General features: G+C 49.0%; 1 protein-coding gene across 4 annotated transcripts in view; it reads right to left on the bottom strand.

Moving 5' to 3' along the window:
• Nucleotides 1-18,863, bottom strand: part of CACNA1A (calcium voltage-gated channel subunit alpha1 A) — a 350,805-nt gene that overhangs the window by 55,548 nt on the left and 276,394 nt on the right. For all 4 annotated transcript variants that reach the window (XM_066347671.1, XM_066347649.1, XM_066347655.1 and 1 more), the window contains 5 exons: nt 9,339-9,802; nt 7,705-7,843; nt 5,680-5,809; nt 1,651-1,710; nt 850-956 (listed from right to left, as the gene is read on the bottom strand). In XM_066347671.1, coding sequence (XP_066203768.1) covers nt 850-956; nt 1,651-1,710; nt 5,680-5,809; nt 7,705-7,843; nt 9,339-9,802 — 900 coding nt within the window. The remainder of the gene's footprint in view (nt 1-849; nt 957-1,650; nt 1,711-5,679; nt 5,810-7,704; nt 7,844-9,338; nt 9,803-18,863) is intronic.

Here is an 18,863-nt window from a genome sequence, read left to right as displayed (position 1 = left end):
AACAACCAATGAGTACACAAATAAATGGAACAAGTAAGTGAAACGACAAGTTGACGCTTCTCTCCTCTCCTCCACAAAACGAAACAAAACAAAACAACCCCTGCAGCTGTGCTGAGAAAGGAGCCGGGGCCAGAGGAAGCGCTGCTTCACCACTGCGTGGGAGGGAGGTCAGAATCCAAGACTCCTCTTTCTAGTGACAATCCACTGTGATGGGCACAATGGACCCCAAGAAGATCTGCTTCTGGATTAGGGGCTGGTTAGGTCTTTTCACCCTGACCCAAACGCCTACAACTTGGAGAATGTACTGCTTTGCTGCTAGGGCCCTAGGAGCTAACGGCTGCTCAGCCCTTGGTGCCATTTTGGAGCTGCCCAATGTGGCATGGCCTCATCTGGGCCACATGCTCTCGGGTTACCAGGAGAAGCGGGAGACACACAACGGAGTCACCACGTCTACAACTAGGGGCCTTCAGGCACAGGGTAGGGGTCTGATTCTCATGCACGTTTGTTTCCTGATTGTCTTTTTAGGAGCTCCCCAAAGAGACAGTGGGTTGGGTGGAGTTTCTAGAGCAGAAGGAAAATGATATGTCTCACAGGGCTAGTCTATGGAAAGCAGCAGAGCGAGGGGTCATGACGCGAGGAGGCAGAAGGTGGGGTCCCTTCTCCTCCGTCCTCCACGGTAGACGTCATGCAAAAGCCAGTCGAAGCTCTTCCCAAAGGCATGCGATGCTCCCACTGTAGAGCCCACGCACCCCGCCTCTACGCCATGAGAATACGTCCCCTGAGCCAATGGGTGGCCCCAGGCTGGGGAAGGGGACCAAAGAGGCAGGCGGAGGCCTCGAGAAGACTTACGTGAAGGCAAAGGCCACCAGGGCCCCACTGACCACTATGAAGTCAAGAATGTTCCAGAGGTCACGGAAGTAGGCACCCTGGTGCAGGACGAGCCCCAGGTCAATCATCTACAGGGGTAGAAGAGATAGTGCTCAGATCCCTTCTCCCCACCCTGGAGAGCAGCCCCCGCCCTTCCAGCCTCTGGGGGTGAGGCAACAGGAATGGGCTGGTCGCCAGTGGGACTACTTCATCCTGGCACAGAGGACCTTGGGAAGGAGCGAGAAGCCCCCACACAATGAGAGCTGGCCTCTCTTCACCTCATGAAAGGCAGGTCTGACTTGTTGGTTCTTGGGCCCAAACCTTAGGGTCCCCCTTGACTCCTCTTATCTTACAACTCACATTGGACCCGCCCGCAATCCTTACTGGTTCTGCCTTTCAAACCTTCCAAAAACCTGCCTACTTCTTGCCACCTTACCTGCTACCATCCTGGCCTGGCCCCCATCATCACTCACCTGGGGTAGAGCACTCATCTATTCCTAGTTCTTTGGGCTCCCACCTACCCTTCCTCCTCTGCTTTGAACCCTTCATGGCTCCCACTCACCTGGAGTAAAAGCCAAAGTCCTCTCTGTGGCTGCCGAACCCCTGTACAACCTATCCCTGTCACCTCTGCTCTCATCTCCCTGCCTTGGGTTTCTCCACCTGCCTTGTTCAGTCTTCTCAACCACAGAAGCCTCCCTGTGCTCCTCAGGCAGGCCAAGCATTTCCGATCCCCTTCCATGTCAGGGTGACATTCTTGAGGGTGCAGAATCCTTTGACACTCACCTTAATCACCATCTCAAAGGTAAAGACGCCTGTAAAAACGTAGTCAAAATATCGCAGCACCTGCGGGGGATAAAAGTGGGGAGGGGGGCGTAGGTCACAGCTTGTTCCTGCAGAGCCCGTGAGCCTAACGATGGACCACTAGGGTGTGTGGCCTCCATCAAAGTCCCCGAGGAATAGAGTCTGTGCCCCGAGGAAGCAATCCGGCAGCTCTGTATGGTAGGGCTGGGCGTGGATTGCACAAGGGCCTCTTCTACCTTGTCTCACAGTGCAGATTTGTATGTTGTGAAACTGTCCAGTAGATGGTACCAAAGTCCAAACAAAATCACTCTTTTAGGCTGGTTTCTGTAACTACGGGAAGGATGTCTTCCCATTTGCCAAGGCCAGGGGGGTTCTGCCCGGCCAACATCCTGCAGCCCGGGTCCTCTCCAGGCCACACCATAGCATGTTTCTGGTGTGGTGCTGTTATGAGGCTGTAATTGTGTAGGCACAGTGCCTAGTAAGTGGTTGAGTGCAGAGTGGGGTGTGTGTGTGCGGGGGCATTCCATCAAATTCTTGTTGAAGGGCTGATAATTAAAGAGCACTGCCACCAGAGGGTGACTGTGAGCACCCTAGTCAGGTCAGGGACCTTCCCCACTCAGAACCTTCCTCACTCCAGGTAGAAACTGAAGTCTTGGCCATGACTCCCAAAGCCCTGCATAATCTGCCTGGTTACCTCCCTGCCCTTACCTTCTTTTGCTCTCCCCCTCACTTCTTCATATTCTTCCATCTTGGATGTCCTCACCTCAGGGCCTTTGTAGAGGCTGTTACCTCTGTCTGAAATGCTCTTCCCCACTTCCCACCTGATTCCTTCTTTCTCTTCCTCTGTGGCTTGGTTCAAATATCACTTTCTCAGTGAGGCTCTGACTACCTGTCCATAATGCCACTTCCTCACATTTGCAATCTTTCTTACCTAGTCTTTTCTCTTCTCCGCCCCCCCCCCCAATTTATCACTCCCTGACAAACCCCTTGTTACAGTTATTAATAATCTCACTGTCCATCTTCCCCATGCCAATGTCAGTCTGTCGAGGACAGGGATGTTTGTCCCTGTGGCACCTCAAGCTCACAGTACAGGGTCAGGCATACAGTAGCTGCTCAAGAAATGGTTGCCGGACAATGCATGAAGAGCTGGAGCTGCGCCGGGCCCTGCAGGAGCCGGCCTCTGTGGTCTGTGTGGTCACAACTCACATTCCCGTTAGGTGCGGGGCTTGCAGGGCTATCAGGGACCAGCATGGCCAGTGTCTGACTTCCTAGAGCAAGGTGGCAGGCACAAGGGCTAGAAGGGTCTGGGTAGGCAGAGGAGATGGTGGAGGGAGAGCCTCTCAGGTGCACTGAGCAGCGAGCACAGCATGACCAAAGGCCTGATGCTCTGAGCTCTGGGAAGGCAGGCACCATCTCGTACTCGATAAACCCCTGATGTTCACTCTGCGCCTGGCATATAGTAGTTGCTCATTAAAAACAACTAAATAAAGCAGTGAAGGGAAGGAAAGGAGGAAAAAAGGAAAGAAGGGAGCAGGGGAAGGGCAGGCCAAGGGGTGAAGGGAATCAGATTCTAGACAGCTGAGGAAATTGGGTCAGAGGAACTTGAAATTCTAATAGATCAGTCAACCATATCTAATATTTAGATCCTTCTGACCTATATAAACGGCAATATCCTGATTTTCTGTGGCTCAGTCTAATCCAAAAAGGTTCTCAGTCTCTTTTATCACAGGGGTAACGCAAATCAATGTCCGCATGAGGTTCCATTCCACACCCACCAGTGAGCTACCAGCATCAAGTGTTGGCAAGACTGTGGAGCAGGAGCAGCAGCCAGCATAGCTGTCACAGTGGCATCCAGTAAACATCTGGTCACCTCTAGTGAGTCCAACTAGTACTAATTCTATGACCCAGAAACTCCATTTCTGGTTTTACACCTTGGGGAAATTCATGTCCAGGTGCCCCAGGGACATGTCAGCAGTGGGCAGTGTGGGGATGGCATTCTAAAGTGGAGACACTCCAAATGCTTATCAACAGGGAGATGGATGGATGAATCATGCCACATGGTAGAATATTACACAGCCATGAAAAAGCACGGCTTTCGCTGCCCTCAGCCATACATGCTCACCTCACAGCAGACACAATGCAGGGTGACGGAAGCAAGGCATAGACTAATTCCATCTGTTAAGTGGTAGAAATGGGCAAAATAAATTCTGTTGTTTCAGAATACATGGGTGGGTGGGAACAGCAGAGAAGCTAAGAAATGCTCTTTCCAGAAGTGAGGCTGTGGTTATCTCTAGAGTAGGGTTTTTCCAGCTTGGCACTGTCGATATCTGGGGTTGGAGGCTGCCCTGGGCACTGCAGGGCCATGAGCAGGCCTCTGCCTTCTAGATATCAGAAGTACCCTCTTGCCCCAAGTCATGACAATCAAACATGTCGTCAGATCTCCCTGATTGTGAACCCCCCTCCAGAGGAAAGAACAGGGGTGATCAAGTTGGCACCAGAGGTGAGGGGTGATTCTGTCCCACTTCCTGTCCTGGGTGGTAGTTACATGGGTGTGTGTACTTTAAAATCCTGATAAGTGAATCACACATGTTCTAGGCACTTTTCTGAGGCCTGTTCTAGTTCAGCTAACAGAAACACTCCAGGAGGGGTCTCTGGGCATCAGATGGCGGTATGGGGCCACCGTGCTCTTGCCGAGGGGAGGAGGGCTTTGCAAAACACCCCATGGGGGCTGGCTGGAGCCCTGCCTGGGTTCCTAGAGCCCTGGGAGCTGCCGTGTCCCTCCACTCATCCCCTCCCTGCAAGAGAGACAGCCTTCTTTCTCTGGTCTCCTCCAGTAGGCAGAGGCTCCAAGTCCTCGTGAAACATCCCGTCCCTGGGCCTGGGACCCTACGGCCCCCGAGGAACTTGGCAATGACTGAGAGCAGCCTCCACTCCGCCCCAGAGCTAGCTGCCTCCAAGAGCCGTGTTCTAATTATTTCCTCCCATTCCGCTCTCCTGCCCCCGCCCCTGCAGTCGGGTCCCCAGGAGGCCTGCCAGGCCTGCAAAGGAGTGGAAAGTGCAAGGTAAGCTGCCGACAGGAGGCCTTGATTTATGGGGCCCTCTAGCCTCGCCAGGCTCCTAACCTACTTAGCAAGGGTGGCGGGGCCTCGCGCCTGGTGGGAAATGCACCTTTGGTTCTGGGCCGGGGGAAGCAATGGGGACAGGAGGTGCCAGTCCAGCCTCTGCCATGCCCTTGTCTGGGGGTGCCTCAGTTTCCCCTCTCAACAACTGGCAGTCACTCATTCCTGCTTGGCAGGCTTCGGGGGGAAGGGGAGGACATGAGTAGGAGGTCAATGAACGGAGGTGGTTGAAAAAAGCAGTGGGAGCTACAGGGAAGCAGAAATTGGAATTCTGCTGTGTGACTCTGGACCAGTCACTTAACCTCCCTGCCTCAGTTTCTCCAACTATCCAATTCACAGACTTTGGAGGGCTTGCAAGCCAAATGCCCTGGGGTAGCACCTGGAACATAGCAAGTACTCAACTAACAGAGGCTGTTTGCAGACCCTGGCCCCCCTCCCCCCCAAAAGAGAGCTTCTTAGCTCTCCAAAAAGCTAAACATTTAGGCTATGTTTCTGAAAGTAATCCTCTTTCAAAACTTTATGTCAAAATGAGAGTCTGCTTGATGAGAGCTGGCTGCCCAGGGGATTGCGTCTGGAGAACCCCTTGCCTGAGTCCCCCCCCCCCCCATTCCACAGAGAAAGTGCATTTCCATATCCTATCAGCCTCACTCCCCCTACCAGGGACTCTGGCAATTTTCAGTCCTCGTCATTGTGGGCCACGGCCTGGCCAGGTGCACAGAGCCACTGCCTCCTCGAGGAGCATCCTGGTCTCCACGGCATCCCTGAAGAGTCGGAGCTTCCTCTCCTGACCAGTATCCCTTCCGCCCTGGCTATGAGCTTTTGGATGCAGGGGAAAGTGGCCTGAGACAGAGGAGCCGGGCTGGGAAGGGGGTGCTGGGTAGGACGGACTCACGTTGTTCCGTGGTGCGTTGGGCTGCACGGGGTCCTCAGCCGCCAGGGCAATGCTGCTCATGGCGATGACCATGAGGATGCACATCTCAAAGTAGCGCAGGTTCAGGATGTAATGGCACAGGCGGCGAAGGCTGTTGGGAACAGGGGGGCGTGCAGGGGGCCATCCAAACCATGGGCTCGCAAGCCCTTTCCTTCTGTCACCTCCTTCTGTCATCTAACAGTACCTGAAATCTCTCTCCCCCAAAGCCCCCCACCCAACAAACTATCAAGCACCTAGATCTGGGGGCTCAAGAGGGTCCTAACATCCCAAAAAGGCAGGAACCTGAGCTAGGGAAGGTAGTCACATGCCCTGTTTATAAGTTCTTATCGCTCCCAAACACTTTTGGAACATCTGGTTCTCAGGCTGGATTGAAGAAGTATTGTCCTTGATTCTGTAGGAGATGAAAAGTTTTCTCATACATAAAAAGTCTTAAGGTCAAACACAACTGGGAAATTCTGGGTTAGGTAGGTTGCTTTAAAAAACGTTGCGTGACCTGAGGCACGTTACTAACCCTCTGCGTTCTCATCTGTGAAGTGGCCATACTAATAGGGCTTAACTCACACGAAGGTGAGTTAAGAATTAATAGTAGGGGCTCCAAAATGTTAGTTACTTAAATGATGAATCACAAGCTTTATTAGAGCCTTTAATATGCTAATGGTAATAAGTACTTTTTTTTAAGTGAGTGAGAGAGAGAGAGAGAGAGAGAGAGAGGAAGGGAGAGAGAAGAGAAGCATCTCATAGTTCCAGCACTTGAGCTCTTCATTGTTTCTCATACATGCTTTGCCCAGGGAGCTCCAGCTGAGTCAGTGACCCCTTGTTCAAGCCAGTGACCTTTGGCTTCAAGCTAGTGACCTTTGGGCTCAAGCCAGCAACCATGGGTCATGTCTATGATCCCACGCTCAAGCCGGTGATTTTGTGCTCAAGCTGGTGAGCCTGCACTCAAGCCGGCGACCTCAGGGTTTTGAACCTAGGACCTCAGCGACTCAGGTTGATGCTCTATCCACTGTACCACCATTGGAAGGAAATAGTTAACTTTTTAAGTGGAGCTAATAATACAAAATATGTCATAAGTTATAAGAATGACAGCAAGAGCGAGTGATTAAGAACAGGGATGCTGGAGTCAGTCTGTCTCTGGATTCTGGGTTTCCCTACTTGCTTTCTGTCTGACTTTGGGCACGTGACTTCACCTCTCTGGGCCTCAGTTTCTTCATTTGTTAAACGGGACTAAGCATAGTACCAATTTCATAGGATGATTATGAGAATTATTTTTTACAAATCTTTAAAGCACTCAGAACCATACCAGGTTCTGAGTATTTATTTCTCTAGTAAAATAGATAATGTCAAATAAATAAAAAGTAAATGCATAGGGTGAGTCCCCAAGAGGCAGGTTATAGAAAGCAGTTACCCCCACCCCCAGCTTATTTGACATGGTTCTTCTTTGTCAAGAAGCATTTTGAGGGACCAGAGTTTCAAGAAATACCCTTTGGAAAAATGTAATATTAAAATAATGCTGGGCCACCATGACAGACAAGTGATCAATTTCTCTCCTAAATAAGCCATCCTCCTTGAGGATGCCCAAGACAGAGGCCATGGAACTCAGTCAGAGAACATCTGCCCAGAATTCAAAGTCTTGTGGAGCAGGGGTGAGGAGCAGAGCTCAGGGACCAGTGCGGCCACGCACGGTTGCCCAGGCTGAGCACTACACAAGGCAGCCATCCCTAAGGGGCACTTCTCATATTACAGATGGTGTAGACTTGGATATTTATGACAGTTATTTCCTAGCTGATGGAAGGACTGGGTCTTTTGCAACAAAATCAGTAGTACTTTATGAAAAACTGCTATCTTGTGACTCAAGAACAGAGCATTAATTTAAAAACTTGCTCAATGGTCCCCTATGGAATAAGGGTGGTCAGTCTCCCCATTACCCTCTGCCTGGGTCTGCTCTCTGGCCTGACTCTCACTGCCCCAGCTGTGGGTCATACTCACGGGTTGGTCGTGGAGAGGATAAACATGGAACTGTAGGGGGGCATGGGCTTGGGGCCGTCTTCCCCGGGGTCGTCTTCCTCCTCCTCCTTCTTCTTTTCCTCCTTTTTTGGCAGTGGGTCTGGGTTGGCGTTTTTGTTCACTGTTGGGACAAAAACCAACACAGGGTCACCGCCACAATTTCCCACAAGCCTCTGGGCTCCTGTTCAGTCCCCAGAACAGGCAATAGGCAACTGACACTGATAAAGTGTGTACTGTGTGCCAGGCACTATATTATGGCATTTAATCCTCACTTGATCTTATGAGGTTGGTACTTTATGATCGCCATTTTACAGATGGGAAAACTGAGGCACAGAGAGGTGAAGTGACTTGCCTAAGGTCACTCAGCTGGGATGTGAATCTGGGTATCCTGACCCCAGAGTGCCTGCTCTCAACTACTATATAGCCTTGAGTCTGATGGGACCCTCACAGGATATTGACACAGATCTGTCCCTATCTCATGATGATCTTACTGTCACTTGGAGGCAGGCAGAGGAGTAAGGTGGGGATACTGAGTTCGCCTACTGTCAACCCATTAACACTACTCTGCTGATCAGGGCAAGGAGCCACCACCCTACCAAGTTTGATTCTGCAGCTTCGCCTCACTATATGTCCATAGTCAGCTGAGCCTTTCTGACCCTCAGTTTTTCCATCTGTAAGATGGGCACAATGACAAGATCCACCTTGTAGGACTGTACTAAGCATTTACAGAACAAATTCATGGAAAGCTCTTGCACAGAACCAACACTAGAGGAATTGGGCTATTATTATCATCTCAGAAAATAACAAGCTCACTGGGTTGTCTCCTCCTAGGGCTTCTCTGGTCCCAACCTCAAATGGGGGTGGGTTGAGGGGTAAGAACTACCAGTTCCTTGAGAGCCTAGACCTGAACTGTCCAACACAGAAATGTGACTAGTCCCAAGAATTACGTGCTGTGAGCACAACACACACACTAATGCCGAAGTCTGAGTGTGGGAAAAAGAATGTCAAAATATTGATTACATGTTGAAATGGTAACATTTTGGATATTAATAATATTTTGGATTAAATATAACTTATTATTAGTTTATTTTACCTATTTCTTTTTTTATTTTTCATTTCATTTCCTTCCTCCCTCCCTCCCTCCCTCCCTTCCTTCTTTTCTTCCTTCCTTTCCTCTCTCTTTCCCTTCCTCTTTTCTGTCTTTCTGTCCTTTAATATGGCTACTAGAAAGTTTAAAATTACATATGTGCCCTGTGTCACATTTCTTTTGGACTGCACTGACTTAGAGAATCATCTGACTTCCCAAAATTTCCATCAGAAGAATCCATTGCTCCTCAAATGTGGTGGCTTCCTGGCTCTCCCATGGCTGATTCAGAATGCAGGAAATGTCATTAATCCTGCTGAGCATGTTCGGGCCAGCCACCGCATGCATATTGTCTCATATAATGCTCCCAGTAGCCCTGTGGGGCAGAAACTACATTAATACCTATTATCCAGAGGAAGAAACTGAGGTTAGAAAGGTGGGGTCATTGTCCAGGGTTGCCCAGCTGAGCCTCCAGGGGTTGAGCCCCGGGACACTGGGTCCTGCCCAGCAACCTGTGAGGGTGGAGGCTCACCTTGGACGATGGTGTGGTTGAGGGGGGGTGGGCAGGCTGGGGGGATGTCCACCGTGGTGTGGTCGGGTTTCCTGGCAGTCTTAGCTGAGTTGGTCTGAGTGCTGCTGGGGTTGGTGACGATAAGGCTGTTCTCGGGGATTTTGGGGGGGCCGGGGTTGGACGGATTCCCTGGATTGTTGGGCATCCGGCGACTGACGGTGTTCTGGGGAACTGTGGCTGTGGCAGGTGGGGCTGCTGTGGGGCCGGGGTTGGTGCTGTTCCCCGTCTTGGCTGGGCTCTGGGACAGGCCAGTGTGGCTGAGGCTGTCGTGAGGACTGGCTGACTCCGCAGTGGCCAGCTTGTTGTTCTTCATGTTGTCGATGTCCTCGGCCAATGGCGGGTCTTGGCGGCCCAGGTCCTGCTGGATTGGCCGAGTGGTCGACAGGTTGGGGCCTGACACGGGGATCCCGGAGCCCTGGGTGTCTCTGTGGAAGGCAGACCAATGAACAAGAACCCATAACTGAGTTAGAATAACATAGAACATTTCTGGATCCTGCTTAAAATGCTATTATTCAAGGCTACACATTGGACATTGAGAGGCTGTGTCGCAAAGCTCTCCAGCACCTGGCCTGGCACTGAAGTGCTTGGTCCCCATGTGAAGTATAACTGCCCACCTTCCCAGAGTTCAGCGTGCTGCTTCTCCTGCCAGAATGGCTGTTTCCTGGGGACAAAAAATCAGTGGGGAAAAGAACTTTTTGCCTGAGCCCGCATCTACCCAACCCGAAACTTCCAGACCTGCCTCGATGTCCTCCAGGAGCGGCTATAGCAGACGAGGGGATGGGTGGGATTGCCTCATGGCTTTAAATGCTTGTCGTATGTATGTCCCTCCCAATACTTCACTTAAGGGAAGCAGACAGTACAGGCACATAAACCTACTACAAAATAACAATAGCAATCATAACAGCAGACACTTCAGTAACACAAACTCCCAGGTCCTATTCTAAGCATTTGACTTGTAATAACCCCTTCATTCTTAGCCCAGGAGGGACAATTACTAGCATCATTTTACAGATGAGAAAATAGAAACTCAGTGGGGTTAAGTCTCGTGCCCACAGTAACAGAGCTGATAAATGAATGAGATAATAATTTCTCACATGATACAAGTGTGGTGGACAAAGCAATTGAGGCAGAGGGAACAGCCAGCACGAAGGCCCTGAGGTGGGGACAAGCTGGGTGAGTTTTAGGAGGCTGGTATGGCTGGAGGTGGAGAGCGGGGGGGAATGAGATGAGCACCAGGCAAATGCTTGGTCACTTCCTGTCACATGATAAGTAAGGTCCCCATTTCTCAAATGAAGACAGTGAGGCTCGGAAGTGGCACACGTCCAGACCTTCCTTCAGTCCATGCCTCCTTCCATTTGCACACTAACCCTCAGCTTGGCAAAGACCCCGAGGAGCCACAGCGCTGGTGAGAACAGCAGGGGTCTGGTCCCTCTCACTGCATGTTTATCCTTGCTGGACTACGCCCTGCTCGCCTAAGCATGGATCCAGGTGGTCCTGGTTCACTTGCTTCTCTGAGGGCTTGGTCTTGAGTGTGGTCTGCTTGCTCTCACACACATCTTCTGTCCCACCGTCCCCCAATCCCTGGCCCTGGCAGAGTCTGTTTCCCGGAAACAAAGGACCTTTGTTTATAATCTTGGTGACTCCTCTCCCTAGAGTCTGCAGCCCAAGACTTTCCCTTCTGGTTCTTCTTTCTTTCTTTTTTAAAATTATTATTATTATTATTACTTTTATTAAGTGAGAGGCAGGGAGTCAGAGAGACAGACTCCCACATGCGCCCCGACCAGGATCCACCTGGCAAGCCTCCTACTGGGTGATGCTCTGCCCATCTGGGGCCACTGCTCTGTTGCTCAGCAACTGAGCTAAGGCCATGGCCATGGAGTCATCCTCAGCGCCTGAGGACAACTTGCTCAAACCATTCGAGCCATGGCTACAGGATATGAGAGAGAGAGAGAGAGAGAGAGAGAGAGAGGTGTAGGCGGAAGTGTGGAGAAGCAAATGGTCTCTTCTCCTGTATGCCCTGACCAGGAATCGAACCCGGGACTTCTACATGTTGGGCCGATTCTCTACCGCTGAGCCAATCAGCCAGGGGTCTCTGGTTCTTTTTAAAGGCAGCCCTTGATTCTGCTGCCTGTGGCCTCCAGATGGCCTCATAACAGCTCACAATTATTGAGTCCTTGCTGTGTGCCAGATTTTATACATTATCAATACATCTAATTATCAAAATAGCCATGGGAAGTGGGTTTCCTCTTACAGATGAGGAAGCCAAGGCCCAGAGACAGGAAGGGTCTTGTCTAATGCCACACAGCCCGCTGGTGGCAGACCAGCTTGGAGACCAGACAACATGGCTCCAGCATCCATACTGCTAATCCATATCTGCATTGTAGCTCTCTTACAAAGAGGTCTGAGATTTCCCAGAGGTGGAGTCCACAGCTGGTGGGTGTGGTAATCTTTAGAATTATTGTAATGGCCAAGAGTGTGGGCCGACCTCTGTTCTATCTCAGCTCATTAACTTCTTATCAGGCGGGGCCATGACTGCTCCCATTACACAGACGAGGAAACTGAGGCCTAGAGAAGCTTTCATACTAGAAAATGGTCCTGTTAGGTTGTTGCCATCACATATACTCACTCAAGAGATCAGAGCAAGCAAAAGACAGTATTCAGGTTGTACCTATTCATTTAATGCCCAGATTAGATGCAGTGGCAGGAATAGAAGCCCCTGGACAGCATAGGTCTGGTTCCCCAGGCCCAATCCAGAGCCTAAATCTATCCAATACTTTTTTTAAAAACTTAAGTGAGAGGAGAGGAAATAGACTCCAGCATATGCCCCAAGTGGGGCCCACCCAGTGACCTCCATCTGGGGCCAATGCTCTGCCCATCTGGGGCCAATGTTTGCAACTGAGCTATTTTTAGCTCCTGAGGTGGAGGTTCCACAGAGCCATACTCAGCACCCAGGGCCAACACACTCGTATCAATCGAGCCACGGCTGCTGGAGAAGAGAGGTGGGAGGGGGAGAAGCAGATGGTTGCTTCTCCTGTGTGCCCTGACTGGAAATCGAACTCAGGACTTCCACATGCTGGGTTGATGCTCTACCACTGAGACAACTGGCCAGGGCCTCAACACTTAAAAATAAAAAGAGCTGGCCTTCCTGGAGGGCTCCCCACAGGCTAAGCCATGGGCACCATCTTCCTCATTTTGTTTTTTTTAATTTTAATTTGCAAAAGGCTATAGTATTGTTTAGTAAGCAGAGGAGGGACAAGTTATTTTATTTTCAGACTTGTCTTCCTGAGGCCGAACAGGAAGAAAGGAAGGCCCAGGAGACCCTCTTACTTCTCTAGCATGTGGGCAGGTCACAAACTGACACTTTGGAAGACAGACTGACCTGGTTTAAGTCTCAGCACTGCCACTTACTAGCTCTGTGATCCTCTGCAGTTTGATTAACCTCTCTGAGCCTCAGGTCCCTCATTTTTACATTAGAAATAATGGTAGGAGAACCTCCCTTATAACTTGGAGATGAAAGCAAAGACCTTGGTGCTGATTTACTCTGTAGCCAGCAGTGAGTTAGCTTGTTTCTCACGCATAACATGGGTGTGGGAAAGTCACTAAGTTACTGTGAGAAATAAACATGTGAATGACTTGAGGATTAGTGGATTCTCCCATGCAGTGGAATTAGAAGTTGCTTGGGACCAGTGACCCTTTGTTCCTTCCAGTTTCTCCTTTTTTACTAAGAATGCCTATCTTGTGCCTGTCTCAACATTATATTTTGGAAGCGGACAATTTGTTTTCTAGTTTCCAGGTTCACAGATGGAGAGGGATTTTGTCACCAATGGGTCATGCTCTGAGCCTCACTCATTCCCTGCTTAGTTGATGAGATCTGGGATTTTTGAGCTGATGCTGTAATAGATGAAGACTTTTGGGGATTCTGGGATGGGGAGAATGCCTTTTGCACATGGGATGGATGTGAATTTTGGGGTGGAGTTAGAGGCTGGACTGTAGCGAGTTGAATGGTGGCCCCTCAAAAAAAATTATGTTCATCTGGACCTGTGAACATGACCTTGTTTGGAAAAAAGGTCTTTGCAGATGTAATCAGGTTAGAATCATGAAATGAGATTGTCCTGGATTAGGGTGGGTCCCAAATCCAATGACAAGTGCCCTTAGAGGAGAAGAGACAAGGAGCAGACATGCAGGGTGCAGGCCCTGGGAAGACAGGGGCAGAGATTGGAGTGATGTGCCCATCAGCCAAGGGGTGCCAGCTCCAAGCACTGTCAGCAGCTCTAGAAAACGAATACTGTGCCTTGGACAGTCAGTGTCAGCTGTAATGTGTGAATTAAGTGAAATAAATTTGAAACCAGTATTTTTCCGTCTTGCACAACCCACAAATGGGTTCCTAATTCTAACCCACATCTGGTGCTTTTTTAGAAGTTGTCCATCAGATGAAAATCTAGCTGGAAATATTCCCTCATTTATATATATATACATTTAAAAATAGATATCCCTATCGAAAAGCAGGCTGAGTTAAGTTATCCTTTCAAAGACAATCTAAGCCTTTGGCCGCTGTCCAGAGAGGCTGTACCAGATAATACAGCAGTTGAGACCACACTGAACATTCTGCTAGAGGGTCAGGCTCATGTATGGGACCAAGAGCCCCTTGTTTGGATGGAGAGGAGACCTGGCCTGTTTCATTTTGTTTTTACTTCCTCTGTTGGCTCTGTGTGTCGTGGAGGTTTAACAAGCTCAGCCGGCAGCAGCCTAATATCAATTTCCAAGAGGTCTCATTTCTAACTCTCTCCAAGGAGAACTTAAAAGGGGCAGAGAACTCTGAGGTCAGGTCCCTTCCCCCTCCCTCTTGGGGGTTTGTCATCATCTGCCCTGAATAGGCAGCTGGTTGCATAATGCCTGCCCTGCAACGTGTCCTCTGCCAGCTAATCACTTCAGCATCCCTCTGCCAAGGGCTGTGGACACCTTGCTTGGGGCACACTCAGGCCCCTAGACTCAGAGGATGGTCCTGTTTCTGGTGTCTGCATTGTCCCAAGGACCTACATGTATCAACTTATTTAATCCTCTCAACAACCGCTGTTAAGAGGTAGCATTAGGATCAGGCCCATTTTAGAGATGAGGAAACAGGCCCAGACAGGAAAAGGCATTTGCCCAATATTATTTAGCTGGGAAAGGGCTGAGCTGGATTCCAGTTTTATAGATTTCAAGGTATTGATACAATGCCACTCAGTGAGGAAAATGGAGTGATAGATAACTTGGAGTAAATGAAGTGGGGTTGCTGAAGGGGCTGGCTAAAGCCCAGGGGTGGTGCTGTAAGGATCAGGGTATTAAAGGATGAAGCACCCCCTGCTTTCTCATGCAGGATAAATTGTGAGACTCAGAAGTCCAGTATCTCTGTCTGCTCCTTTTGGGCAGTGGGTTGTCACGGTGATGAGAGCAGGTGGAGCTAAGATGCAGAGCCGAGATGTTAATTCTGGGGGACATACGTCTTGGCAGAGTCCCCTGTGCTCCTTCAGATCTAGCGGAGTCCCTCCATTGCCTGGCTACTGGTGGGGGTGGACACGCTGTGATCTAGGCTTTTTTTTTTTTAAATTTTTTTTTTTTTGTATCTTTCTGAAGTTGGAAACGAGGAGGCAGTCAGACAGACTCCCACCTGAGCATGCCTACCAGGGGGCGTTGCTCTGTTGCAACCAGAGCCATTCTAGTGCCTGAGGCAGAGGCCATGGAGCCATCCTCAGTGCCTGGGCCAACTTTGCTCCAATGCAGCCTTGGCTGCGGGAGGGGAAGAGAGAGACAGAGAGGAAGGAGAGGGGGAGGGGTGGAGAAGCAGATGGGAGCTTCTGTGTGCCCTGGCCGGGAATCAAACCTGGGACTCCTACACACCAGGCTGACGCTCTACCACTGAGCCAACTGGCCAGGGCCTGATCTAGGCTTTTACTGGCCATCAGGGAAAGCTCCATTGGACTTTGGTTGCCATGGGGTGCCAGTGGGCTCAGCTGCCTGGTGTGGGGGCCCTGAGTCCAGAAGTTAGTGAATCATATGAAGTAGAATGTGATTCTACTCACTTTCACTGGGATGAACCAGTGAGAGCTTCAGGAGAGGGGACATTTAAAGCTGGGGAACCTGGAAAGGAAGTGAAGAAAAAATTGGGGAAACAGAGAAAACAGAAAAAATCAATCATATATATTATCAATAGTTTGGAGAATGAAAAAAGTGTATCTGGGGAAAGGCCGAAAGAATGACAAGAAGAAAAAGGCAGGTGCAGACAGACCTCTTAGGCAGGACCCCGGGCATTGCTGCAACATATGGGGGGGAGTGGGTTGACAGTTGTTCAGGTGGGAAAAGACATGGTGGTTATGATTATAATTACACAAAAATAAACCTCGTGTTTCATGTACTCACAACTGTAAACCTACTTTTGCCTACCCCTGTAGAACTGAAATGTCTTTTTACTGTTTTATATTCTTAAATAAAGTTTTAACTTTGTCATTCTTAATTTTTCTTAAAGCAGATGAATGGCTCAATCTTGGATTTTTTCTCTAAAGTGCCTGAATCTTCACGAAGTTTTATTTCCAACGAGCATCAGAACCTTTTTTACCAGCCAAATGAACAACGCCTCTCTGGGCAGGGTGTTTGACATGTCTATTAATAAGGGCATTAGCAGGCCCTTCTGGCTTAGGCTAGGAGATGACCAGCTGAGTACCTGGGTGTGGAAGTGGGAGGTTCCTCTGGAGAGGAGGGGGAAATGGGCCAGCTGTGAGATTCAAGATAGCTGGGTTATCATACTTCTGCTGGTAGCTAGCAGCCCTTAGGGAGGTCTTTTTGCCTCTCTGGGCCTCAGTTTCCCCATCTGCAAAAAGGAGTTTGTGTGAACAATCCAAAGACTACAGATCTAAAGTTGTTTCTTAATGTTTCAGTAATAATAATAGTGGTAATAGCTAACATTTATTGAGTTAGCTATTGAGTGTTTACTACTACTAAGAAGTTAACATCTATTGGGTGTTTAATAATAATAGTATTCATATGAATAATACTTAACATTTATTGAACACTTATTATAGAAGACAGGCACGATTTAATGCATTTTCTGTGTACTATCTCATTGGAACCTTATTCCTACTCTAGGAGGTAGGTACTGTACTTATCCCCACTTTGTAGATGAGGAAACAGAGGTCCAGGGAGGGGAGGTGACAAACTACAAGTCACGCAGCCAGGAAGTGAGGGGCAGGAGTGTGACAGCCAGCTCCAGAGTCCTGGCCCTTTGTCATCATGCTGTGTTGCCATTCTGTCCCTGTCATTCTGCCTCCTTCAATAATGGGAGTAGATATAATACCAAGATGATATTTATAGTAATATTAGTAGTAGTCCCAATAATAGCAACAGTGATGCAATGGTCCTTAATTCTGCAGTCCTGTGCTAAATACTTTATTCCCCGTAAAATTACTTCAGTGGCCTCCCATTGTCCCAAAAGGACTCAAGGCCCTGCTGATCGACCTATCAATGCCCCTTCAATTTCTTTGTTTCTCCTCACCCTCCAAACTGCAAACAGTCCTCCTTCTGGTCCTTTGAACATGCTGTTCTACATAGTTTAGAAAACTTTACTTCCTTCGCCAGTTGTTCCTTTTGAAAGTCTGTCACCTGTACGCCTGTTACCTGCAATTACTTGATCGAATCCACAGCCCCGGCTTAGAATATAGTAGGCACTTAGTAAACACTGAAGGAATGAATAAATACACCTGTAAGAGAAAACCCTAGAGTAGAAATGACGTGGAACAATAATTTTCAGGGGGCTGTTATGGAGATAGGTGGAGACTTATTGATATAATGGGGGGGGGGAGCTCACTGTGAGCATTTAGGAAGTGGGAAGCAGGCTCACTAATATCTTACCATGTGCAGGACAGCCGCACTTGGGGAAGAAATTAGCCTGTCCCCTTCATGACTTCATATCCCTTACACATGTGAAAAATTCTGCCTGTGGTGATTTGTGCCTTCAGTTTTAACCTAACTCTACTTTCTATATGGTCATAAAGAAGTTTCACGTTTTAAATATACAGCACATTTTCCCTGAATGCATCTATTGGACAAATTAAGGAAGACTAGACTCTATTTTATAAGAAACTTTACCCTGAGACAGAGCATCGTAATGGACACTGGCCCGGACGCCCCCATCCTGGAACTTCTCCAGACTAGTGGCAACGTTCTCGTGTCACATGAGTTGTTGCATAGCCCTGCGTCAGCTGGCATTTGTACCTGCAGCATTCCTGGTGACTGCGCACAGTTGCCTGCCTCAGAATCACGTCACTCTGTCCTCTAGAGCAGGGGTCCCCAAACTACGGCCCGCAGGCCGCATGTGGCCCCCTGAGGCCATTTATCCACCCCCGCCTCACTTCTGGAAGGGACACCTCTTTCATTGGTGGTCAGTGAGAGGAGCACAGGATGAGGACGCCCCTGTACATATGTGGCAGCGTCACAAAGCCAGGCGTCGCTCACGTACAGTACTACTTCCGGTGACATGGAACGCACGCCTCACGGCTCCGGAAGCGCGTCATATCACTTGTTACGGCTAGCAGTGACAAATATGGAACTGGACATTGGCCATATCATTAGCCAAAAGCAGGCCCATAGTTCCCATTGAAATACTGGTCAGTTTGTTGATTTAAATTTACTTGTTCTTTATTTTAAATATTGTATTTGTTCCTGTTTTGTTTTTTTACTTTAAAAAAAGATATGTGCAGTGTGCACAGGGATTTGTTCATACTTTTTTTTTATAGTCCGGCCCTCCAACGGTCTGAGGGACAGTGAACTGGCCCCCTGTGTAAAAAGTTTGGGGACCCCTGCTCTAGAGTCTTATTACTTAGAGTGGTGCCGTGGACCAGCACCGGCTTCATCTGGGAGCTCTTTAGAAATACATAACCCCGGGTTGCACCTGAAACCTACTGAAGTAGGATCTTCTTTTAGCAAGATCCCTGGGATGGGCCCACACACTCGACTTTGAGAACTGCTGGCCTGCTGCATATGTCATGTAGCAGAATATCTTTAACACAACTTTAAAAAATCAAGCCCTGGCCGGATAGCTTGGTTGGCTGGAGCATCGTCCCAATACACAAAGGTTGTGGTGGGTTCGATCCCCAGTCAGGGCACATACAGGAACAGATTGATGTTTCTGTCTCTTTCTCTCTCCCTTCCCCTCTCTCTTAAAATCAATAAATAATTTTTAAAAACCAATATCTAAAAGAAGAGTAAGAGGACATTAATAAAAGACTAATGTCTGTTTCAACATGTAAGTTGTTGGGCTGCTAGGTGTAGAATCAGTGTAGGACCTTCTAAGGAGTGTTAGAAAATGTTATGAAAATGAGGCTGCTCTTTCTGACTGGGCAAAATGCAGTCTGGAAGATGCCTCCAAAAGCTGTCAGCCTCGCTTGTCCTTCAGTTATGAGGGCCCAGGTTGGCTCTTCTAATCCTCCCAGGAATAGTGTCAGGCAAAAAGATGGT

This window comes from Saccopteryx leptura, chromosome 1, assembly GCF_036850995.1.
Source record: "Saccopteryx leptura isolate mSacLep1 chromosome 1, mSacLep1_pri_phased_curated, whole genome shotgun sequence".
Taxonomy (NCBI): domain Eukaryota; kingdom Metazoa; phylum Chordata; class Mammalia; order Chiroptera; family Emballonuridae; genus Saccopteryx; species Saccopteryx leptura.
The sequence above is the reverse complement of the archived record's forward strand: the minus strand, read 5'-3'. Positions and strand labels throughout refer to the sequence as shown.